At 39.0% G+C, this 27310-nt stretch overlaps 1 protein-coding gene across 1 annotated transcript; it reads right to left on the bottom strand.

The window, feature by feature from the left end:
* Positions 1-250: 250 nt before the first annotated feature.
* On the bottom strand, positions 251-26328 carry LOC146137936 (uncharacterized). Its single transcript, XM_083394484.1, has 10 exons — positions 26190-26328; positions 24948-25011; positions 12719-13004; positions 11641-11958; positions 10509-10638; positions 9960-10027; positions 9416-9551; positions 8512-8600; positions 7637-7715; positions 251-2614 (listed from the first exon to the last, which is right to left on the bottom strand). The coding sequence occupies exons 3-10, from the start codon at positions 12980-12982 to the stop codon at positions 2463-2465; spliced, it is 1236 nt and encodes a 411-aa protein (XP_083250610.1). The 5' UTR covers positions 12983-13004; positions 24948-25011; positions 26190-26328; the 3' UTR covers positions 251-2462.
* Positions 26329-27310: the final 982 nt, after the last annotated feature.

Here is a 27310-nt window from a genome sequence, read left to right on the forward strand (position 1 = left end):
TGTACATCGCGCAACACACCAACACAGTACCACTTGAAGCAAGATAACTTACACAAGACGCAAAATGTAAAAATGCGTACAAAGAATGTCGACATATTAGGACAAGCTTAAAAAGTTGTGGTAGCCTTTTAACTAAATGCGGTCTATTACTGCTAGGTGTGATTACTCTAGTTCCACCGAATCAAAACACTGGGAAAAAGCCTTTATAGTGGAGAATAACAAACAGCAACACGCGCACAAGACAAGAGTGAAAAATTCCCAAAGTGCACAAACAAGAAGAGTAAACGGTGAGCCGAAAATTTGCTATCAATTAAGGGAAAATTGTGACATGCAATAAACGGTGCATAGCTGTAATATGGCATGTGGGGTTGGAGTCGAAAATTAAAACAGCGTGTTTTGTGGGCTTAGGACTTGCGTTTCTCAATTTTCGGCAGCCATAATTACCGAATATTGCAATAGGCGCATAAGGTAATTGATAGTCAAAGTGATTTAAAGAAGAATTTACTTCAAGAGGATAGTTTATAAATTAAAAAAAAGTATTTTAGGTTAAAAGTAATTCTTTCTCAGAAAAGTTCTTAAAACACCACGCAGCTTGATTTAAAAAGGTACTTTTTGTTCAGAAATGGATTTTTAAATTCTGATCAAGGCAAACCAAACCAAGCCAACAAACGCTACCATTGTAATAAAAAAATTATACAAAGCGACACAAGGCATACAACATATATACATGGCCGTTTTGAGAACTCCTGACACTACCACCATATGTAAACTATGCACCAGAAAGAGATCGGTATTGGTTAAAATAATGTATTTACAAGCCTAGTCTTCAAAAGATGTATTACACTTCTCAATTCTTTGACAAAAATACTACTACAGTTTTCAATGAACACGTTACTTAACGAACCGAAAACAGATATGGAAAACTTTTTTTGCAAATTAAAGATGTTTTGGTGTATAACGTTGCTAAACCAATCACGCAGCACATCGCAGCTAAATTATGGCGATGCGTAGCGCTCATGAAAAACAAGCAATAACGGTAGAACAAAACAAAAATTTCTATAGAGAAGCTCCGGCTAGGTGCATCCTTCACAAAACTTTATTTCTCAATTGGAAAAATGAAAAATATCTTTTGACACCAAAAACGAAAATGTAATTGACAACTAACTTGACCGAAATCATACCAGCACATTAAAAATGTTTGGTTTGATTGGGCATTTTAAAGCTAACCTTAAATAGGTCTCTTGGTTTAGAACCTTGAGTTTATTGATACATCCCGCAAACAGAAATTGTAGAGACCAGCTCCCAAAGGAAAGTCACAGCTGCCTAACACACCAATAAGGTAAATAAATGCTAGTAACTCAGTAAAAGTTTCCGGTTATTATTAGTGCTACAGGTTAAATCAAGGTTAAACTAGCTGGCAAGATAGCATTGCTAAGTTTATCATTTACGCGCAAGGTAACCTTCACGAAAGAGTTGACAATCACAGAGAATCTACCACGCAAGTGCAGTAGGTAGCGTGTTGATTGATTAGTTAGTCAGCGTTTGAACCAATAAAAAGCAAGCACAGCGCTTCACATTTTAACAAACAGAACTCAGTGATCAAGGTTGGGAAATCACAGTTTGGTACACGGAAACTGTTAGTTGGTCGAATGGTGTTTAACAAACCTTTTTGTCAATTTAAATCGTTCCGATTAATAAGAAATATCACAGCTAAAATGTCAGTAATGCTAAAGAGGGGTTTTCCTTTGTTATTTTTATAAGAGCACCTGCCATTTAGTGGTCGAATGTAAAAGTGTAAGGTGACATATGGAGTTTCAATTTGTTTGACTAGTTCGAAATGTGGGCACCAACAACGACCATACATCCTAATTTAGATAGAAGGCTTTGCTCACTTGAAGCAACGCACGTTGCGGAAGTGTGGCAATAAAGCCGGATTTTTCACTGCGGTAATTATATGGGGATTAGCCGACATGAGAACGAATTTTTTGGCCAAATAAAAGGCGTAACCAACCTTGCGAACTTCGGGGGAGCAAATTCAGTGCTACAACACCAAACGAACAGTCAAGCAAGCAAGAGCAAAACGAAAAGCTTAACACAAGGGATTTCTCATATAAAGTACCGACGATAATACGCAAACGAGTGTTTGAAGAAACAAAGGTAAAACCGAACGAAAAAACAGCGGACGCAGCCGACACGGGTATGTATGGAAAGAACGTGACGCAAAAAAAAAGAGCGGAACCGCGTATTTTGGAGTTTTCAAGTGTCTTCGACCTGACGGACTTTGTGGAACAAACAGGCGCAGCAGAACTGTTAATGAACAGGCGGCGGGTGAAACTTTTCTTTTCGTAGAGCGCCCGCTCCACTGTATAAAGACCGCCTTCGCATAAAGTCGAGCGAAGAAAGGTTAGGTGAATCGCCGCGTAGAAACGACGCATGGGTGACGTAATTAGACGATTCTGACGTCAGACCCGCGATCCTTCGTTGGCCTGCGCGCAAACGTCGACCACCACCACCTCGTCCCTACTGCTGGCCGGAGCCCGCTGATCCTCTTGTTGATGTTGCTGGTTTGAAGTGGAAGGTAAACGATCGTGGCTGTCGGGCGAGACTGGGGAAACTGGAAAGAGAGCAAATAAGTTGGCGAGAGAAATGAAGGCACTGAACATAGGTCAAGCGTTGTTATTTGATGGTTGGACCTTTCCCAAGGAAATGCTCCGTTTGAAAGCGACTGTTTGGTTGTGGAAAAAACCTTTTTTGTTATTGCAAAATTATAATACATATTATCTTTATTGGTACAAGTTCGCAGTGAAAAATTTGATATCTCGAAAATAAGAATTGTCGGGCTTCAAAATAATATCGACTTTTCAATTTAAGGGTGTATTTTTACTTTTGGAGTATAAAGAGTGGCTTTAATATAGAATAATTAAGATGTAAACTATCAGTTTAATCTGGCCAAACACACAATTTAGGCTATACTATCATGGCAGTGCGAAATGTTAAGCATACAACCAAACCATAGGAGTATATGTCTACTTAACAAGTAGGTTTATAGGTGAGTGCAAGTGTTAATGATATAGGTATTTTGAGAGAACCCGTTCATTTTATAATTCCTGGACTAAAAACTTGTATAACCAGCAACATTTTTACATTAAATTAGCAACATTTTTACATTAAATATACCGCAACATTTTTACATTAAATTAGCAACATTTTTACATTAAATATACCGCAACATTTTTACATTAAATTAGCAACATTTTTACATTAAATATACCGCAACATTTTTACATTAAATTACATATAAAGATAACTGCAATCTGCAGATTAAAATTTAGGTCAATAATAGTGGGTAACATTTCGCAATACAATAAACTTTAAGTAACAAATAACAAATATCTATATAATAAACAGTCGTTTCCAGTTAAACGAAACATGCTTACATTTTTTGATAATTTATTACAGATTATTACGTAAACTTTCTTAATTTTATTCAGTATACAGTACTAAGGCATCTAAAAAAACAAAAAAACTAAGTAAATTTTTTACAAAAAAACTAAGTAAATTCACTCTGGTTTTATGACGTTATTGTTACGTCACAAGCGAATTGATACAATGGATTTTTTAAAAGCCAAGTCTTTCGGAATTTTTAGTTACTCGTTTATTGTCTTTTCAAGTTAGATGAGCGAGCCAGGTTTTTTATTCGTGTCGACTCAAAGCTGTTTTCTACCTTTGACGAGATTTTATGCTTCAGTTTTCAACCGACCAGCTTGCAAACTACTTTCAGGTGCTGCAAAAGTGTGCAGTTCACTTCTCATTGGAAAAACAGGTGACCAACATTGTCTCTGATATGGTTATGTGGTTGGACATTGTCATGGCTTGAAGACGGATGCTTCATCGCAAAGAGTTAAGTATAACTTAAGAAAGAATCGGTACGAAGGGAGCCTTTATTAAAACTTTACCACCTATCTGCAAAGGGTTGTACAAGCCAAGAAAATCGCTTCTGGAGGCATGCAAAGCATGAATTATTACGTTTCGTTTTTTATCAGAATATAGTACATACAATATTGTTTTTTCTAACACGCACATAAATTTTAGAATACTGTTTTTATTTATTGCAAAAGAGATTGCTTGCATTTCAGGTATGGTTGTGTAAAACTGCCAGTGCTGTAGATAGTTTACTTAAAAAAAGTGAAAGATGGAGTACAAGCCGACTTGACAACATGCAGCTCGTCATTCCAAAGTGCTTTGTTGTATTTTGGACAGCTTCTGTTGAACAGAGGTTTTGCTACTTTTTTACAAAACCGTCACCCTGACATTTTTTATTACTGTAATTCATTGTGACTGCTGGACAGTCAAACCTTTTTTGGGACATTCCGGGTGATACCAGCGTTCTAATCTTAATAAAAAAACAGCAAAGGCACGAAACCTTTTTTGGGACATTCCGGGTGATACCAGCGTTCTAATCTTAATAAAAAAACAGCAAAGGCACGCAAGCCACCACACTTCCAGCAAGGTCTTGTCGTACTCCAAAGAAGGCAAATAAAACAAATAAACCCTCAATAATCAATAATTAATTGCAAAGAAGCAGTGCAATTTCCTGTAATAGTCGCGTACAGTCATTACAGCATACAGAGATGGGACTGAGGGGAAAGCTTGCACCTGTGCATTAATACTGGTTTGCCAAAAGTGGCCCAGGGGGAAGCTCGGTTTTGTAAAAAACACCAAATTTACCGATATAAACGGTTCCAGAAGAAGATTGGCTGCGTTATTAGGAAGAGAGGTTAGTGGAACAAGCTCAATTAGAAGCAAGGCAAAAAATGATCTAAAGGTACAAAATAAGCCACTTCTTCCGTCCTCGAAATGATCAATAAAATCCCGAAGAAGAAAATGTTCGTCAATCACTGACGGAAGAAAATTGGCAGCGTTACTATGAAGAAAAAATAGCAAACCAAAAAGCACAGAGAAAAATGCAGTGGGCAAGATACAACCTAAAAAGAGGACACGTCTTACTGCAAAGGCAACAACCAAAGATGGATCTCACACCAAATTGAGGGAACCAAGCAGCTTTGAGAAACCCGTGAAAATGGGTTGCCCTAAAAAATCCTTCACAACACTCCGGGCTCCTCAACCTGTAGCTCCCAGCTACAAAGTGAAGTCAACAAATGGCCTTAAGGCGCCGGGCAAAGTTTTGTTTGCCTCAAAACTACTTGCACCTATCAGTCTTACGGCGCCTGAACGCAAACAGTCCAAACTGCACCAACCAGGCCAACCGCAACAATCGGCAGTTTTTACACGTTTTCGAGGGCATCAATGACATAAATATAAAAGATTTAGCGTTCGCGCTTAAAATGTTATTCCCGGAAAATGCGGCTTCGATGATGAAGGCGATTCAACTTTCCACGACAACCGAGCAAGAAAATAGAGAATCAAGACGACGGGATTACAAAGATGGAAAGAGCCTTGACGAGGCAGAAACTGTCGCGGATCCAGGACCGTGAGCATCCAAGCTTTTTATCCTCGGTCTTCAGCAAGATGACAAAGTCGACAATAATGCGGAGGAGCATTTCGGAAGAGGACCACAACTTGTCCCATGTGTGTCAACTCAAAACGGCATACCGGTAAATTGCTGTCATTTTATAGAGTTACGTTTAACTATATTTTATTGAAACTCTTGGTTGTGTTTATAGGTAGACGATAACAGAAATTTCGACTTAGATCCAGAGGTACTTTTTTTTCGTGGACGAGTTTCCCGACCACGTCTTTCCGCTGATAATAACCATCGAAGATGTCGGCCGGCTTTTCCGTCCTACTATTTGCAAATCAAGAAAAACAAAACTTGCAGGGATGAAAAAGGGACGAAAAGCTTCCCGACATCAAATGGGTCGCATTATTATTTTTTTACTTATTATTGTTTGAAATAAAAACGTGTAAACCTTGTATGTTGAGCACGTTAGAGCATATACGTATTTTCTGTCGCAAGTCCAATGCGTAACTTGCGGTTGCAGCCGTTAAAACGAGACTAAGTACTCCAAATTAAATCAATACAAGCTTATCTCAAATGTACATCTTCTAGTTGACGATAAAGTTCACAGCATGTTTTAACATTCTAGTTTTTTCACAAAAAACAGTCATTAATTTTTATACAGATGTTGGTAGCAAACTAAAAAACATTGCAGCGAAGCAGGGCAACATTGTGTAATCAACCTAATGATAGCTTTGCTTTGCGTCCACGATTCTAATAATCTTGCGTTCAGTGAAACGGTGGCTTGCGTGCCAATTATTACAATAAAAAATATCGCTGGTTATTAGTTGATTTTGCGTATACGTAAAAACGAAGCCGTTCAACAAAGCACGACGTATAGTGTAAAGCTTGGGAATATCGTGCTAACAAAAAGGACCTCTGGGAGATGTGAACTTTACACTCAAGGTTGGAAAGCAAGCGCCAAGCAATTTTATCAACACGGGACTTATAAATATCATGCGTCATTTACGTAATCGTACATCTGGTATTTTACTTGACATCAAGCTTCGTGCATAATAGACAGGTAATCGTGTTTGCAGTAATTCAGAATTTAATTTAGGAAAACAAAAATGACAGCCCGACGACTTTCTGGGAGTTTTACACTTTAGTTTCGCAAGTTTTGTCACAATGCCTTGGATTGGACGAAGAAAGTTATAAAAATCAGTTATTACCACTTCTACAAAAAAATTACTTCTCATATATAAAAGCGGCGCCAGTTGTACATAAGACGACACTAATATTTTAAATCTATTACTTTCAGCATTCTAACAATGCACTGTAATAAAACAGCAGAAAGCGTTAATAAACTAAAAACTTACAATGGTCGAACAAAACACTCTGCTGTTCGAATCAAAAACCGCAAAGCTGAAAACTACAAGCTACAAGCCTATGGGTAATTTTTGGGGTGGAACACCAAACGTGTTTCGACATATAACCAAGCAAGTACTAAAAACAGGTTAAAATTAATCTGATGTGTTCGGATAGATAAGTTCTGTCCCTTTGATGTGACGCAGCCAAATAAAAAACGGCCTTCGCGCTTCGCCAGCGCGGAACCGCGGGTCTCTCGAAGGTGATAAATTATTGAAGCAGAGGTTCCCGCCGCGGTAACCTTCTTTAACAAACGCCTAACTGACAGAATAGACGCCCTGCTTTCGAAAAATCTATATTTAACGAGATCTAGGACTTCATGGTTGGTTTTTAATATAGCTTGTCGGATTTTGTTCAGATTTAAAGGGAAATAAATCAGGCGATTTTTTTATTCTTGCGCAAAGCTGTCAGCTGTAATAACAAGTTAAAAACATCGTGAACATAAAACGAGAGTGTTTTAGAAAGTTTTTTGTGATGGTCAAAATAGATTTTACGCCATACAAAATAATGCAACTGCATTCTGAAAGAAGCGTTAAAAACTAAGCCAGATTCACCTTAACTAAAGTTTCTACAGCCAACACGATATCTTAACTAACTAAAATGCGTGCAGGCAATACGATCTCCTGACACACAGGGCTCTGCAGTGCCAAGCAACTGTTGAATAAATTATCTTTAACAAAATAGCCTCCACAATCGTTTCACGACAACTCAAAGGCAATTTCTCGCTTATTGCGATCGGTTTCAAATTACCTGGAGTGATCATCGGTTGGTCCTGGACATAAATTATTCGGTTGAAAGCTTTCAGTCGTTTCCAGAGCTGGACGTACACCTGCGTGAAAAAAGGTCAAACAGTGGGTCAGCATTTGTTAGAAAACTATGGAGGCATGTTGACGTCATCGTGACGTCAGGTGTCTGCGGTTTCGATAGGGGCGGCTTTAGATCGCGGCCGATTGGAAGCCAAATGTAATTCGTGGAAACGAAAGTAGGCTTTGGCAGAAGTAGCGAAACCGGATAGTTAAGTCAATTTACGCCACTTTTTCATTAGAAAAAAACTTTATATATGCAGCTATAATTAGATTCTAGAGATCGACCGTGATCACCTTTTCAGACAGATACCGATTTTTTTATGTTTTGCCAACCTATATCCGATAACGATTTTTTTGTATTCCTGGGATATGGTTATAAATTAAGTTATTAAAAAACACATATTATCGGTAACCGATATATCGGACTATATCTATTGGATTCTAAATCAGTTTATCATTTTTAGTGTTTTTGTCGTATAGTTAACAAAATCAAATAAACGTATTGCTAGAGTTTCATAGTCCGACGTATACTCATACGACATACGTAATCGTAATTAATTAACAATGAGGGGATTAGGAAAGAAAAATATTTAACACACTATGGTACGACTTGGTTTGACTTACCCTCAATAATACCACAAGCCAAGATGGGCGCTTTAATTATTAAATATGTTTAGAGCTCTTTTTTCATATTGATAAGATGTACACAAAAATTGGTTTAAAAAGTTTGACCTGTGGCTTTCGAAAGGTTTAAAGAAGCTTTATTTTATTTTTGTTAAACTATGGAGCCCTTGGATGCAAGTCAGTGCACAAGCCTACCTTGCATTGAACGTACATAAACACCATTCCGCCGGTAAAACCGATGGCAACTACAATCAACTTGGTCCAGAACGGCCACTGCAGCTTGCCTATAGAAAAAAGCCGTTGAAATTTCATTTTAGGTTATTTGGAACAGTGTTTTTAGTTGAACGCGACAAACATAGGCTGAGAGGCAATGAAAAAGGCAAAAATTTAAAATTGCTGTACAGTCAGCGTGATTAATCCTTTACATTAGCAATTTAAAAAACATGTTGCCTGTTTCGAGCGTGGGCAATTTATGACGCTTTTGTCCTGTGATTTTATTAACCACAATGAAGTTCTGTAAATCGATAACAAAAGGCCGACCTTACAAAGTTACATGCCATAACAAATAAAATTTACTATCTAGAAATGCACGAGAAAACACACAAGAGCCGTTTGGTTTATTCTTGATGTAAATTGAAAACATTTCGGGCCGATCTGTCGTGCGAACTGGATTGACAGCTATTTTTTTTATTATTTTGAAATCGATTTTTTACTGTGTTATTTTTTCATTATTTTGTTAGGCGAACTTTAATAAAAAATGATTGTTACACTTACAGCGTGGTCTTTTATGTAATTTGTGAAAGACTAACTATCTGTTCTTTAGATGTAAGCAAAAAAAGTTAGACACACTAAAATATATTAAAAACAAGAGGCACTTTTATCTATTCTTTAATACGGCAAACACGGCTGTTAACCAAAATTTATTAAAAATATTTTTTTTAACAAAATAATTCTCACCATAGGATTCTTTTGTTTAGTTTTGTTAACGTAAATTTTATTTTCAAAACTTTTCAAAGCTGAATTTAGAAGGCTCGTTCCTTGCGCAGTTTGTAAGTTCGTATTTTTCGGTCGGGCTAACAAAAAAATCGGATTTTTTTACCGTCTTTAAATTCGGCGGCAGTCCTTTCGATGAGAACGTAGAGCGACCAGACGACGCAGGTGATGGCGATGACGTGGAACATCACCGAGCAAATTATTTTTCTTCGCTCGCTCGTCGACATCGACAGCTTTTCCCACTGGGACACCAAAAACGTTTTTCGTATTGATTTTCGCCGCGTTTTTCAAATGCACAAGCAACTGGCGAAGGTGCTTTGCGCGAACGAAAGTTCGGTGATTTTTGCAGCATGTACTGTACACTGTAGTATACAGCCAATTCAAACAATACACGCACTTTAATATACTCAGAAAAAAATAACATACACACTCTTAACAATAGTACAAACCCTGATAAAAAGTAAGCGGTTTTTAGGGTTGGGATAACCCGAACACAAACGTTAGGTTTGAGAATTAATCGATTGAATTAAAAAGGTTATAAAAATTAAATTTTATTGTGTAATTTTAGGTAAACAAGGCAATGAAATGACTGCGATGTTTGACGCTGGTGCCGCGAATTGAAAACACTCAAACAAGACAGAATTGTATACCTTTGTGATTGGCTTGAGCTTCGAATTCATGGCAAAGTGAAAACCGCACAACTCACAGTGCTTGTAATCTGCAGAAATAAATGCACGCATGTCACCGAAATATTCGTCACAGTGCTAAAAGCAAGATCTTCCTTTGAAAATTTAACATTATTTACTAAGCCAATCATTTACGTTCACAAAATTGAGATTTAAAAAGTACAAATGTACAGCCAAGAGAACTAAGAAAACAGTTTTAAACCCCCTTTTATGGAAGTTGAACAAAATGCATTAGTATCCAGTTGAACCATACTTTTGATGAAGGCAACACTTGCTTTTTTAAGTAACATGCTTTTCCAAAAATCAAAAGATTTAAAGAAGGCTAAACGATTGTAACCTAATTACATTATAGTCATATAAAAACGTGCTACATTGTGCAATGATGAGAACTAGCTAATTTGCTTTAAACACCGTGCTTCCTCAAAATCACGCGTTTCAGATGGGCGGTGAATAAAACATACAAAATTAAGGGTCGACGACCCGAACTTCTCGACAGAGCTACATAAGTTATACCTGAACTTTTGATCCACTGCTGAAGACAGGACTGGTGAACGAACTCCAGAGAGCCTTTGCAGCGGCAGGGGGCAATCAACGGACCGGACTCTGGGTTGCTATCGCAGTGACAAATACGACACAAACTCGCCTGGTAAGAAAAGGTTTGACGTCAGATCGAACCGTCCATCGGTCAAGTAACTACTGGCATCGGGTTCGCAAATAATGCGCATTTTAAATGCGTGCGCCGTACATTCATATCGGATTGCAAGTCGTGTAAAACAATAACCGAGCAAACACCGCCAATTTGTTTTAAGTTCGTGTTTTGTTTGGATTTTTGCAATAAATGGAGCAATTCAAGTTTAGAACAAGTCGTAACGACAATAATAATGTGCAAATCTGATTTTTTCGCCAACTAGATTTTTCTCTTTTTTGTGAAAATACAATATCTCCGTTTTAAATGTTAAGTTTTCTTGCATGATATTTTAATCTATTATTGAAAGGATTGAAAACGATTTCGCACTAGGTAAAAATACTAAATTGTTTCATAAGCGTCCACTACTTATTATAAATACGCCGTTTAGAAACTGACCCATATTTTCCATAACACATTAAACGGCTTTAAAATGAAAATAATACTAGCAGCCAGCAAAAATGCCCAACCGTATAAAAAGTCTTGCACCTAGTCCACCCACGTGGACAACACAGTGGTTCTTAACCGCCAGTCCGCATCAATTTTACTGCCGATCCGCGTATTATATTACAATTTTAAAGTTAGAACTTCGCCAGTTCCGTAATTTGCAGCATTGTGACGTAACATGGCGTAAATGAACTATGTTTGACTCCATCGTTCGTCACAATGCAGCAAGTGTTGTGGCCAAATGTTTACTAGTAGGCTACAACTCGTTTAAGTCCTAAGCTTTAAGACCAGTTGTATGCGAAAGCGAAGAAGACTTTTAGATACATAGTTTTGTCTCAATTACATTTTGGATGGATTTTGATTTTTGAAGATCCACCGGTCCGCAAATTTGTTTTGAAATTTTACCGGCCTGTAAGCTAAAAAGGTTCCAAACCATTGGCCTATAACGCGAATATAACCAGCGCAATATCACACAGGGACAACAATAGAGCGTTCAATGGCATCAGCAATCACCATTGAGTATTCGGAAGGCGACTTTTCCAGTTCTTCAGCTTTGATCTGCTTGTTAGCGGCGGCGTTCAGCTCCTGGCCGCAGTTCTCGCACGTATTCGACCTTGGCGGGGGCGGGTTGGTCATCTCGGCGTCCTTGGCCAGCTTGACCAGGCGCTCTTTGGTCAGTCTCTTGGCCGGAGCGTCGTCGTCCGCGCTAATAGCGTCGCCTTCCCGCGACACTTGGGGGTTGACGCGCACGCCCTCTGAAAGGTGTGCTTCGTTCTCACAGTGGAACTGTTGTTGCGGTCCAGCCTCGGTAGACGTTACGATTTCGTTGGCCTAAATGTAGCAGAAAGGGGTTTAGGTGCGGTTCGGAGGTCATAGGGAAAAGTCCAAAGTTTTCTCCAGTGTTGTAAACTATTTTGAAATGACCTAAGTCGTAGACGAGTCACTTGAAATAATTGTCAAAGTTAAGTCCAAGTCCAAGTCTTTTCACTACAAGTCAATTCCAAGTCAAGTCATTTGCATCAAAACAAATCTAAAGCGGTAATTTCTTTTGCCCTAATAACTTAAGTTCGTATCAAGCCATTTATCTAAAACACTTTAAATCCTTTAAAAAAGGTGCACTTAATTTAGATTATGCACTTTTCCAACACTGGATTTCTCACGAAAGCAACTCATCGCTCTCCGCGTTGAAATTTGAAACTAACTGGAAGTCTTGTTTAAATATTTATTTTTTGTTTTTTTATGCATTATTGGAAAACGTTGTTCTGTCCACGAAACTCATCGGTAGTCTATCGACGCAAAATGTACAAACAAAATCGTTAATGAGAAATGAAAAGCATGGCAAATTTAAAGCGACCATGCAGTTTTATAGGTTTGGAAGTTAAACAATACACAGTTCCTACGTTGCAAATTGTTAAGAATAACATTTTTTTTCATAAGACTCCATAATAATAGAGAGCCATCATTCGAGTAAAAAGTTTTGCGGCTTACGCGTAAAAAAGGGTCGTGGCAAAAAGTTTAAGTTTTTCCAAATCGACTTGGAAAAGAAAAAAGCCCGTTGAGCGCGCGCCGTTAAGTTCGATGTGAAACCTGCCTTGTCACTGTCGGAGTTTTCGTTTTGCGGCTCTTCTGCCAGCAGCCGCGACTCGGTGCTGCTTCCCTTAGTCACATGAACGGCGAAGTGGCGCAGTTCGACGCCTCCGTCCAACGAGGAGGGCGTCTCTTCCCGCATCCTTAGCGAATCGACGAGCTGACGTCGCTCCTGGTTTGGCGAATCGCTGCTGTCTCCGATCAAAGGCGTTCGGCTGCTGGATGCGCTTGGGGGAAACTCGTCGCAGGCCGTTTCGGCATTCTGCATGCTAACGCCACTTCCCTTATATCTAAAAAACAAAGAGAAGAACTATGCGTTATACCAAAGACAAAGCGGCTCCCTGTTCGTTTCGCCGAAGCAATTTTACTGCGAGTGGGCGAAGCTCGGAAACATTACAACAGCGCCAAAAACAAACCACAAGCACTAGAAATGCTGTTTTCAAGTTTTTTTTTCGTTGACAAATGGTCTCACAGAAATTTAAACTAACTGTTGCTTTGCTTGAGACTACTCACTAGCCTGTCCTAAAATTACAACTAATATATACATAAAATTATTGAGCTAGACGGTAGAAGCGTGTTCAAACTTAACACTGCGATGCATGTTCCATTGCGACAATTTTAATTTTTTGCTCTTAAGGTTCATAACGTAAAAGGTAGTTTCTTAACCATTTGAACGCAAGAGAGATTACAAAGGGAATGCATTGTTTTTCCTATACTAGTACCAAACGACGCACAAACACTATTCTAGAGAATTTCAACGTGCCATTTTCGGGGCTCATATTGCAATCGATTTTAACGAATGTTCGCTGTTCACGTAAGCCAACAATACAGCCCTGCACTGCAGCACCTATAACCTCATTGTGAATAGCAGTAAAATACCAGATCGCAATGTAACAGCAGGAAATGACAAATCGAGTGAATCCAGCCCGAGCTGATTTCCACACAACTGGGTGACGAGAAATACAACCTAAAAACGCGACAGACTGTCGGAGACCACATGAACAGAAGCTGCCGTTATTTTTTACAGCAGTTGAATAAAAAAACAATTGAAACGCAGTTTGCGCGCTTCTGTATTTGGTTGATAACAGTTTGTCACAATTTTGTCACGTAACTTTATGTTTATGTATACGATGGCCACCATGAAATCACTAGACCGGTATATGACTTCGTATATCCTCGAAAACTAGGTCCATACTACTATAGACGAAGCGACCGAATATTACACCTAGCTCAATAGAACCAATTAAGCCAGGTTGTTGCCAATGACCGGTTAATTTTAGAAACACTGTTTTCGTGCATTGAAAGTGCGTGCTCATTTAGTGAGGAAATCGATTACGCGCATTTCATGTCAAGGTCAATATGGGCTGGTGGTGGTTTGCACGGGTCAGCATATGTCGGGCGCTTTAGAACCGGCGAAATGACGGCTTAGGTGAGATGAAAGAAGCTAGCGATTCGAATTGAAAATCATAATTATCCCCGAACAACATTACAGGAAAGCCAATCAAGTTAATTTGTCGGATTCGCAAAAATTATCTATTTACTGTTTTGCGGTCTGTAAATCGTACGTATTTTTCTGCGACTATAGTGTGTTTGATTTTTTATTGCAAAAATTCCAAACAGATTATTTCAACTTTTACTGTTAGCACATGCATACCAGGCGTATCTAACCAATAGCAAAAACACACTCTTCAACATTTCGCAACCTGTTCGTAATAAAATGACTGGCCGCAATTAAAAAATGCAAAATATTCAAGCCTTTCTTTGGCACTGTTCGTTTGTTCGTAATCAAGATAAAGTAGCCTAAATTGCGATATGATTAGACTAGTATTGGATAATAGACTTGCATTAGTCGGTTATTTTCCAAACAACATTTCCAGCGAAGGCAAAAGAAACGCTACACGCCACATTAGCACAAAAAAAACATGATTTGCAGCTGGCAAATTCGCACTCCTGAAATAATGTTATTACAGCACGACCTTTGGGGGTATCTATACTGGCCCAATGTGACAAGCAATAAACTAATGTGACCAACCTTCCTCGAGGTAAATATCTGTCTATTTACATGCTTGACATGTCACGGAAACGTCCAACTCGAAGGGTAACGAAAACGCGGCTTTCAGAAGTACAATCGCTGCGGGTGCACAGCCAAAAAAGCCTGACGCAGCCAATTAAATCGAAAGCCGGCAACAGTCGCCGACTTGAATAGCAGGATGCACACCAGAATACAACGCAGCTGGAGAGTGTTAGAACTGATAAACAATTTTTCTGTACATTTTACAGCAGCTAACGTGACACTCTGGAAAGCACAAGCCTCCCAAATTAACAAAGGCTGCAGATTATTTTGGCAAACATTAAACAACTTGAAAACATGGACACTTACAAAGCTTAATCCTTTCGACCTTTTCGTGAGCCAGTTCTTGACTAAACAGGACTGGCTAAAACAAAAGCGATCTGCGCTGCCTAAATTTCCTGCATTTATCCAGGCGTTTCATTCAGGCAGTCTCAATTTCGGGGCCATTCTACCGAAGACTTCGATGCGGTTGAAAGGCGCGTAGGTGACACGGCTTGTTTATGCCAATGGAAAAGCGACTTGGCTGTGACTTGCATTCCCCTGAGACGAGAGTTCGTTAGGTCGTGCATATTGCCATTACAGTTCCCGAACGCAACAGGAACAATTGCAAGTCGATCGGTTCCCGGCTTACTATAACACTAGAACGTTGTTTTTACTAAGTGACTGACGATGGCGCAAAACGGCGATGTAAATTTCCCGTAAATATCCGCAAAAATCACATCACCGCCACGGCTGCCTTCACTCTATCCAGTGTTAAATTAATATTGAAAAAAAACTAGTTAGGCTTGCCGAAAAACAACACCAGATGAAGGAATAGTCTCACACAGCAGGGTAAACTTTAAGCATTAGTGTGGCCTTGTTTGGCTTTTCAGAATGGTTAAAACATGGACAAAACTTATTCCGCATATATTGGATTGCCTGAAAGTCAATTAGTAACACAAATATATTTTGTTAAAAAAGTAATTACAAATAATTGCTGCACACTTTAAAACCTCTCAAAATACGCTGTTGTGCCGCTGTGCACAGTTTCAACAAGGACTGGTCTATCTTATACGGCAGGTTTGGAAGATCTATTTTAAAATAACAGTACCACTGTCATAAACTGTTCTTTCAACAAAACAATAGGCTGTGACCTTCGGCAGTTACTTCAGTCGAAATCAGTGGCACCAATAATCGACCACCTGAGCTAAACGCGTTATAAACTCGCTTGCAGCTCAATTGACTTCGTTGTTACGTACGGTGACGTCATGGATCGGTGGGGAAGGGAGGACACAGCGATCGATTAAAATCTGTCGTCGTCGCGTGTCGCGGACGTTAATCCCGTCGCCAGGGCATTGACGTGTGTCGCGGGGAGGAACTACTACAGGCTTAATTTAGGTAATGAAGGCGCACGATGACCATTCAGCGGTCTCGGTAAGGTCGGGCTAGCAGACTGTACAGCTTCATCCGTTGACATGGACACCTTAAGGTTAAGTCGCCGAAAATAGCTGTCGACTATGTATTTACGGCGCGAGGTTAAACTCAGAAATGCGATGTTTATCAAAGCAAAGAGCGCTTTATTTTCGCTCAGACTTTTGAGGAAGTGCCGGCCTTCGTTTGACCAAGAGCGAAATGCGATCATAATTAATTAATCATTGGACGCCGAATGTGCAATCCATCTTGTTGATCAGAATTGAAATTCGGCGACTCACACCCAGGCATTTGTCGGGTTTGTATTTCCCTCTATTGCCAATGTACGGGGTGATCCTGCGGTCGGACGGGTCGTCTTTTCTAGGACTTCCTTTAACCGTTACAACGGACTTTAAAACCTAAGAACAGAACAAGAGCCTCTAATGTTTCTCTGAACGGACTGCTATCTTGCCGGCCCAGCGCATTATTACAAACTACTTGGAAGATTTTAACGATCTGTTGTTTCAGCCGGTCGGTCAGACGTCAGCAGTGGAACCTCAGGTCTAAAACAACGGGAGTGACGACTGAACGAATTCTGGTTGCAGACTGTTGCAGTGGCTGTGTTATACCACAACGTGCTAAACTATTTCTCGGAAACGTTGTATTTCTGTACTTTAACAACATATGTCCGAACCACAGGCCGAACAGCAAATATCACCAACAGCAAATGAAATACATGCAAACCAAACAACGCATTAAAGGCATGTACCCAAATAAATTTGCAGCAGAATATCAGTTTAAAACGCTGGAAACTGCCTGTAGAGCAACGCCAGTTAGAATACACACAAAACACACAAAAACACGCATATCCAGTACAAGGTCACAGCAACCCTTTTCGCAGCTAGCGTAAACAAATCGACGAGGTTATTGGCGATGCCAATTGGTGCCTGCACACAACTGAAGCATATGCGCTTGCTTGAGATACGTTTACGATGGCCATATGTCCTGTCTGGCTTGTATACCTCACTTACTGGCGGCGGGGTATAACAGACTGATTAAATTGTCGCCGTAACATAAGCCTGGCAGTTACAATCCCGGCTGATTAACACTTCTGCTAAATAAGCGTTTTTTTTCCTTTTCGGATGGCAAGCGATAGACTGACAAAACCTTTGCAAAGTGAGTGCAGCTTTCTGCGAGTTTCCTTCAAAGCTGGTAACGCAAAATGTCCAATTGACTCTCGAGCGGCTAAATTCGGATTAACGCAGCGCCGGGGCGATCTCGGCCAACTGAATTATTCATGCCGCGGGACAGGAGCGGCGTGGACCCTCTGTCTCTCCCTTCGCTCTCTTTACCGACCATCGATCGCAGAACTGCTGTTGCCTTTGGTTTTCGCGCGGGGCGGGACGACGGGTCGCCCAACTCGCCAGACAGAAAGAAAGACAGTTGAACTTGCCCGTCCACTTTTTCCAAACAATTAGGGACCTATCGCACTGGATGCTCATCGGTTCTCGTCTAATATCAAGTTCACTTTGAGGTGTTATCGATATGATACGAAATTAACTTGAGTTAAGTTAACCAAGATTCCTAGAGCGCCAAAGCAAAATTTGGCTAAACAAATTGTTTAGGCACCAGATAAAAATATAAATTCTACCAATTCTATGCGCGGGTTGAAAAAAAAAGAGAGCTTGCCATTTTCTACCTTCTAAACCAGCCGCTACAGCCGCTGCGTATGTCAGCCTTCGCTCGGTGACCAGCTGACTTGAGAGTTAGGGCCAAGGCAGAATAAGCGCGTGTACATCGGAGCCGGTGCACAGACGAAAGTCACCGTTTATAAATATTTTTTCAATTATTAACAAGGTTTTTCGAGGGTGGGGTGAAGGCGTTGAGAGTTGCTGGCGAAATTTGACACAGATGTCATACTTAAAACAAACGGTTTCAGAGCGCCATGCCGTTTTCTTTTTGCAAGGAATGTTTAAAAGTTTTGTTATTACTTAAGGAAAACAATGACAAAAATGTAAATATGAAAAAGTCGTAACTACGCATAGAAATTATACAGCAAAAAAACTAGATTAATCGACAAAAGTCAGTGAAAATCCGTAGTGACTCTGCAAAACAATCAAAACCATACAGCAAAAAAACATTGCAAAATCAGAATAAGAAATAACTTATTAGGAAAAAATAATACACTTGTGTGTTCCGTCTCGTTGAATAACATAAAATGACAGACTTTTAGGGAACAAGGATAAAATCGCAGGAGCGTGAAACAGTGCTTGTTCACAATATCAACAGTTCGTGGCCTGTAATATATATTGAGGTACACTAGTATCCTTCATTTATAGCGCTGTATAACCATAGATTAGGATCAGGCTTTGGTCGAAGTGCGGCCAGCATTGATGTCAATTTACGAGTTCTATAGCCCTATCGATTTGCCGCAAAACAGGGTCAGGACTGACAATTACGAGTATGCGGCAAGTAATACAACTGCATGACAGGAACCATAGAACACTTTTTCGAAGAAATCGCGTTGTTTCTGTCTCGTTGCATTTTTTATCTTTCGTCTACTCTTGCTTGTATGAGTCAATTTTGCGGACGCTTGAGTTTCGAGGCTCTCGGTATATTTTTTCACTTTTGTTGGTCCGGATGCTTAACTGCTTTATGCAAAGCAGCTAAAAATAGTCGACAAAGTGTGGTGTAAATAAGGAACCTTTGAGAAAGGAATAAACTGGCCCTAATAGTTTCGTGATTACGTCACTGTTAAGGTCTTACGTTTCACAAACTGTGTGGCGGCTATGTAATGTACTTTAGCGCCGCGACGACTCTTCTTTTCTGGTGATACTCGAAGCTCTTGTAATGTCGGTGAGTCCTGTAGAGTGTAACTTCTTCATTCAAAGAGATGATGGTCGTACCCAGCCGATAGGTTCAACAACATTTGATTAAATATGCATTTTTTCACCGGGTAGATAGCCCAATTGAACCAACAACGAAAAAAATCAATTTATTATTGCGGGGAATGCATATGCTTCTTCTGTCCAATGCGATCGATACTGGACCCTAGTCTTGCTCATGGCGCTGATCCCGTAATAAATTCGCGCATGACGCTGAAGGCATATATCGGAAAGCGCTGTTTCAAGTGTATAGCTAAGCGAAACTAGGTGTAAGCTGCAGTGGTTACTGCTGCTGAGCACGAGCATCGATTAGTTTGGGCGCTGCGAAGCAGTAGAGGGTTCACGCGGGTTCGCGCGGATCACTAATCGTGGTGATTGGTTCGCGACCTTCAGTCCGGCCGGTCTACACGAAGAAAAAAGGCGATGGACAGAGGCAAGGTCGACCTTTGCATCGCCAATAGTTGGAAGGAACTATAGGCCCGACAAGGATTCTTGTTGTTATTTTGTAAAAATTGTCCACCTCGAAACTAATACAATATTTTGATCAGCATAGAATGATAAGGAGAGACAAACATAATGGTTTATGAACGTCTTTCTGGTTATTACTAATAACATATTAGGCATTTATCTTTCAATAAATTTTTAACGCTTTAAACTACATTCGTTGTAACATAATTAGCATATTTTGTCTTCCTGACAATTAGCATAAGCCTAAACGCTTAGCGGCGCAACTGTTGTATCAAACATAAATGAAATTTAGCAATAAAGCCTTTATTTATTCTTTATTTGAAAAAGGCCGTGGGTAAGATTGATCACAAAGACGTCGAAAACTGAAAACCTAAATATAGCCGGTTTCCGCTGTTTGTATCTTTTGAGAGTTCAGTGTGATAGTAGACTTTAATACGAGCAACCTTTTTTCCAACTTTTATACACATGGTTTTAAACAACACAAAACAAAGTGCCTTTAAAAAAAACATCAGACAGAAAAATGGACTTTCATAACGGGCGTTTTAAAAGTATAAATTAGCTTTAAAGTAAGCATTTACGTATGATCCAAGAAAATGGGAAACCAGTATTCGTGTGAATGTTTTTGACGACGGACTGCATGAATCACACCTGTGGTCTGTGGCCGGAAGTAAATTCTGCGGCAAACTGTGTTTGTCAAGTCTCAAAACTATCTTGCTTGTACGGTAACCAAAGGTTAATGTTTGCTATTTCGTAGTACGTATGGGCAGCTTTACTATGAGCTACGTCATCCGTTACTTAGCTTCGTACACCAGTTCTCAGCGTTCGAAATATTGGCATAGGACACTGCAACCATCAGACGCTGTGATTTTCGAGCCATGCGATTGCGATGAACGCTATACTTGTGCTGCAAATTTTCAAATCGCCCAATTCTATAAAAGCAAAATAAATGCCTTTAACGTTCATTATCGCCCACTACTGCACCTTTTTTTAAATCGGCAGCGTAACATTGACGGAGACACTTTTTTGGTAACCTGGTACAAACCACAAACCGGGTGCAGATTTAAATCTGTTATCTGTGCAGGCCTGTGCCCAGCCAACACTTTTCCTGGTACTGGCATTATACTGTTTCATTCATTTCTTGTGGGCAAATCTAAGCTGCCGTTCAAGCATTTGCATTTCTTCGGCACCATAAGCAATGGTTCGCTGTAAAACGTTTAGCACAACAGATGCTTTACTTTTAAATGCGGTCTGAACGAATGCAACATAAAAACATATTCACTGCGCAAAGCTGTCGTTTCCGTTCAACGGTCTGGCCTATACGGCTGACAGGCAATTTTCAGTGCCGTTTTGCAGTTTTATCGACACCGATGTGAAGACTTGCAACCAGCACAATAAATGATGACATACAATGCTTGTCAGCTAGGCGTAGGTTTATCAACAAATTGCCAAACAGAGACTTGAACTTCTAAACCGCTGTAAATTGAAATAAGGTGGCACAGTAGGGCACTATCGATATTCCAGCTTCAGTAAATTGCTTAGCAAGGAAATAATCTGCTTGTGTAATCATTAAAAGGGTTAAGCGCATTAACACAAAACGCTTCTTACGCCCATGTTTCTTCGACTGCCGATTGATTGCGTTGGAACCAAGGCGGTATACATAATGGCTTGTTGAACCTCCATGGCAACATTGGGCTTGCTTTTAATTCCAGTCGAAAATGCGAGTGGTCGTCTTTATGCTGGCAGAAAATTTAATTTTCGGTCCAAATCCTGGTGTTTCGCCGTTAAGCCTATTTTACAATGACTTATCCTGTTGTTTTCGTCGTTAAAGCCTATTTTACAATAACCTCTTAAAAGTGGCTACAAATGCGGAAAAGCAATGGAACAAATAACAGAGTTAGCTCAAAAGAGCGATCCAGTGTGACATTTTAAGCCACTTTTCTATAGCTTATTTATCACTAGAAACGAGGGGTTACCAATCAGCACTCACCCGGACAAACTTAGACTCGCCCATAAAGTGTATAGGGACGGCGTGTGCTAATTTCAGTCGTATTAGCTTGAGTAAAAAAGTCAACCGCCTTTTTATTTTAGACCCTTCTATATAATACTGGCAATGCTGTCCAAGAATGTTTCGCAAACTATTAAATGCGTAGGAATTTCAACCATGTGCGATTTGCTTGTTAAATTCGTTGACGAAGTTGTGCAGGCGTTTATCGTACGTGGTTTATCCAATATAATTGGCTTTCGATATTTGGCGTTTTGCATGGCAGATCAGAATATTAAGTCCAGTAGTTTCTGACACTAAACTTATTTTACTTTTGAGTGCTAGCCAGGCATGAGAATTTTTGCCAGTTGGACTAGTGGGTGTCAGCACTCGCCCGGAGTGAATCGCACTCTCAACAGCGGTCAAATGTACAACCCAAACCTAAATGGGCAAAATCGCTCAACCATTGCGAAGGAGAACGAGCAGCCAATAATAGAACATGTTTTCGTTTTGGCAACCGGCCGCGAATCGATTCCGAGCTTGCCATTTCCCAGTAGGCAATCACGGACGCCCGTCAATTTGCGGTTGAAAAAAGAACACCCGACAAATGTGGCTATATGAGCGAATCAAAGAAGTAAAATATTTTATATATCCGATCGTTTGGGAATTAAAGCATAGTTTTTGCACTCGGAACGTTTTTCATCGGAAATCTGTATTTATTAGAAATGTCGTATGTAGGATATTTTTTACAGAGAAAATAAGAATTTACAAATCACTGACTTATGATTCATCGGAAATGTGTATTTATTAGAAATGTCGTATATAGGACATTTTTTTTACTAGAGAAAATAGGAATTTACAAATTACAGACATATGAGGCTTCAACCAACCAACGCTCAAGAGAACTATGTTTAACATTTATTTAATTAAAAATTAATTTGTACTTTTTGTTGCACTTTGTTGTACTCTGACTGTTCGGTGGTAACTCTTTTTTTAATCGTGCAACAAAGCAAAATGCGCAAAATCCATTATTATGTTGTAAAAAGCATACGAAACGTTGGCAACAAAACTTTACCTATTCAAGAAAACCAACGACAATACACTGTTTGATCTGCGTGCAAATTAACAAGATGTGGTTTACGTTCAAGTCTACATGAAAAGCTGCTGGTTTTGCATTTTTGAAACGCCAAAGTTAGTTTGCACCACAGCATCGTGGAAAAATAATATGTGACTGCACTTAAGCGACGAAATATCATTGTAAAGGAAAAGAGTACTGGCCCGTGTGGTGTCGAAAACCGTGGCGTGATTAGGTTAGAATAGTAACGCGACACCTGTTGTTTCAAAGCTGAACTGATGAGGTCAAATAAAGGAGTCTCGGAATGTGACGAGGGGCAACGTTGGGCAGACGGGGTCGGATCGGGTCTCAGTATGTCTGGCTTAGTATAGAAGTTTTTCACTTTAAACTAAAACAAAATTGGATGCACAAGTCTTAAAAATTAGGAGCACTGTTTTACAGTGTTACTTTATAAATACCATTCAATCAACAATAGGAATGTTCTATAATATTGAAAAGAACATCCGATGCTATGTTAGTATCCGGGCCGATCAAATATTAAATTATTTTTGCTCATCAACAACCTAATTAAGCACCGAAGCATCGTTTTTTAACTTAAAAAAATCTTAAAAATAGTAAATTAGTGGTCGATCACTTGGTATCGGATCAGACTGCACTATTTTTTGCCAACAATAAAGGGTTTAGAAATAAAGTATTAGACAAACCCAAGTGCGTTTTTTACTCAAACAAAGTTCTACAGAAGCAACGTTACATTGGCTGGACGTTGCTGCCAGCGCCATGGTCATGAACAAAAACAAGTTGAACGAACATAGGACACCCCCATCGACCAATGCCAGGTCCATATTATCGATCAGGTCTCCAGACCCGAAAGTGTTTTTCAGCTGGACTGCCTGCCGAGCGGCAAATAGCAATATCGCGCTTTCGGTGTAAAAACCCAGTTCGCGGTTTTGGCGACGGAGGCGATACGGGCGCTTCCCAGTAACGCGCGACCGGCCGAGTTCCGAGGAAAGCAGGATGGTGTAATGCACACGCGGATTGCCAGGGAAACCGCTAGCGAATACGCGCCAAGCTGAACTGAAAGCTAACGGAAGGTCGGCTTGCCTCAACGCCTTAACAAATGTTTCTTTTTTAGCAAAGTTGAATCGCAAAAACTTTCAGCCCGTGAATGTGTCAAAAACTTCGCTTGTCGGCACCCAACTTTTTTTAAACTGCACTGTTTTTACCAAACCTTGTCCAGTTTTCTTGGAAGCTCTAAATCAGGGGTTGCCTACCCCTGCCGTAAACGTTAAGGACCATTGCTTTTTTCCATAATACTTTTACGAAAATAAAGGTCTAAGCTATAAAAACATTCAAAAACAGTTTGATCAGCAACTTTGTAGCTTTCTCATGCTCTCCAATCACTACAAACACTACATTTATAAATTCACATTGATCTTTAAATATACAACGTTTTCAGATTATGAAAAAAATACTTGCCAAACCAAAAATTATAGTAGTTTCAAAAGTTTTGAGGGGCACCGCCAGTCTCTATTTTCCAATTTTTTTTAAATATTAGCTTTAATGTCAAGCTTAAAAATAACTCTTATCATACAAACATATTGGTGTATGATCTCTTTTTATGTGCCATTGCAGATTTCAGAGATGTGTTTTGTTTTGCTTTACTTAATTTCAGCAAACAATCAACAGTACATGATGAGCTAATTTAAGTTTTACATTTTATGTTGCAGCATTGCTTTTTGCTAGTGAATCTCTCAACAAGAGAATGAGTTTTCTGAAATGTTTTGAACCAACAGACAAACATGAACTACATATGCACACCAAAAAATTGATGCAAGTTAATATGCTATGATCTCAGTACATAGTTACAATCCAAGCCATTGATAACATTTATATTTTGTCACAATCTGCTTAAACTTTTTAAACTTAGTGAGCTGTTTTTTATACATATATATATACACAAATGGAAAATGTTTTAGGAGGATTATACTTTACACATGCTAGGTTTGTTAGCTCAACCTAATTTTGAGGTGTAGTAACATATAGGAAGCAAGCTAGAAGTCATATCTAATATTACTTGCTGTTGGTACTATAAATTTATTTAAAAAATAACCATGCATGATGCAAAGATGCATGTATAAATACCTATTTGATTACACTGTGTGCCATTAGCAGTAAAAGTGTAACATTCAGTTTTTCAAACTATACAAACATGAAATACAATAGCTTAACACATTATATTATTCATATACTAGAAAATAAAAGGCTAATTTCAGCAAACATGAGAAAAATCTGAATAAAAGTTGATTATTTTTTGTCAAAGACAGTACTCTAGAATTATGATCCATATTCAACAACTAGTATTACCTTCTTTGTGAAGAAAGTAGTTGTTTTGCACTGTGCGTTGTAAGGCACCAAATAATATATCCATCTAAAAACAAACAATCTGGTATAGACAAATAGGGTAACAATTGGGTATTACTAAGTAGCATTATATGTGTGTAATGACACAAGTTTTCAAATAAAAATGGACTGAAATAAAAATACATTCCATATAAGAAACTATTTTAAATAATTACTAATGTTTATATCATTCCTGAGAAGCAAAATGCAAGTCCTTAATAAAACAGGCTATTATACATGCAGTTAGGTACCAAGTTTTGAATCACAGAGCAGGTACACTTTGCTTTACTTGAGCTCTCCGGATACTTTGCCTGCACATGACTGTACACTGATGCCTTCCTAATTGCCCACTCATATTTATCTGCTGCTGGTTGGACAGAAAAAGGAAAATTTTCCAATAATTTGACCATGTTGATTAGCGATCAAAAGCAAGTCAAAGCAAAACTGCAGCAACTTCACATTACGTTATGCAGCAATCTGCCATGCATCAGGAGGCCGAAATCATGAACGGATGCCTTTAGGCATGACCATATTAGACTCAACTTTAAAGTGATACTGTCCATATAAGGGTACGTTTATTTGAACCGCCATCCACAAAGTTTAGATTTACAGAATAGCCTAAAGGCTTGATAGTAAAATGTTCTGCTCACTGTGCCACAATGCCAGTAGCCTGCTTATGAGGTAATCCTACTGAAGGCAACGGGATATTTTGCAGATTGCATCACTAGTTGCAGTGGTATTACATAGTGCAAATTGGTTATAGAAACAAATTGCACAGGTGTAATTGGTATTGACAGTTTTGGGTTTTAAATTTAAATTAAAAACTGGTTAGCTTTGTTTTCGTATGTCACATTGCTATACTGTAACTATTCCTTCACCATATGACAATTCATGCTTAAGCACCTTTAAACCTAACATTCAGACCCTTAAAAACAAATTAGGAAATTCACATGGCAAGACAAACTGCCCCTTTTATAGTGTTTTGCATTTATTACCCATAAACAGTTCACATTCATCATGTATTTACTTTTTCTATAGTACATGGATACTACTACGTTAATTTTGCTGGTATCAGAAAATAGCAAGTGTGGCGAAACAAAACGTATGTTTCATTCAGTTGAGTCAAGGCACAGTTTCGTTCGTAACATATTCGAGTATATTGTAGGAGCTCTAAACGATTTATACAGCTGACCATTTACCACCAACCTGTTTGAAGTTTATAAGTGTGAAGGCCCAAGTTGACTGAGCTGGGTTTCTTAGCATAGACGACTGTTATTCGCAAATAACGAAGTAGAAAGGACGTCGTTGTCAATTGTCAAATAATCATCTCGTCGCAATTTGCACCTTACGGCCGACTCATGTTTAATGACCCGAAACCCCGACAACAGAAAGTGGAGGTCACCCAACGACATCTAGCGTTCCCAATATTGGTGATATAAATAGCAGTGTTCACAGCTATTTTAAAATCAAGGCATTTTAAAGTCTTTGTACAATATTATTTAAGACTGTGGAGCAACTTTTTTTTAGAATGTGATCAACCCCCCCCCAATAAACAAATAAAATAGAAAAGAGCTAGGCAACTACGCGTTTTTTGCCTGGATTGCATTAAAACAAAAAGAATATAATCTCTTTGCCTTCTTAAACCAATAATACTAAACAACGACAGAATACCAGAAGCCAAAACCGGCTTGGTGTTTAAGTCTAACTAAAAGCTTGAAATTAACAGTGACGGAATTTACACAAAATCCATCCCTGAACAAAATACAAATCACATAAGGGATTCCTAAACATTAGACTAAATATTGCAAATAATTTCACTTTTTAATAGATTAGAATTAGAGCAAACAGATATTATAATCTCTTCGATCAGAGTTACTATCGTGCCAGTAGAGTGGCTGCGGCTAGCGTACTTTTTAGTTTTTCCCACAAGTCAAAAGTATTTGGTCTACTAAACTAACCTTGCAAGTTATCATTGATATTTAGCGCAGGCTTGTCATACGTTCATGCATCAAAAAATGTCCGGACTTTTTTATGTCAAGGAATAAAACGGGATTATAAATATAATAACGAAACAAACATCGTTTCCGATATTTATCAATCCTTAAACTCATTTTTACTTATTTAAAAGAAGTATCACGTGATTCGGCCTTATCCTGTCACATCTTTATCTCGTTTGTTACGTTTTATAATATTTTAGTCATTCGGATTTCGCTCTTGAAATGTTGTTATCAAGAATTGATATGATTACAAACACAAATTGTTGAAACAAAGATTTGACCCCTACCAAAATTTAGGCCAATTAAAGTTACTGTTCTGTAACCTTACTC

This window comes from Ascidiella aspersa, chromosome 7, assembly GCF_963924565.1.
Source record: "Ascidiella aspersa chromosome 7, kaAscAspe10.2, whole genome shotgun sequence".
Classification (NCBI taxonomy): Eukaryota; Metazoa; Chordata; class Ascidiacea; order Phlebobranchia; family Ascidiidae; genus Ascidiella; species Ascidiella aspersa.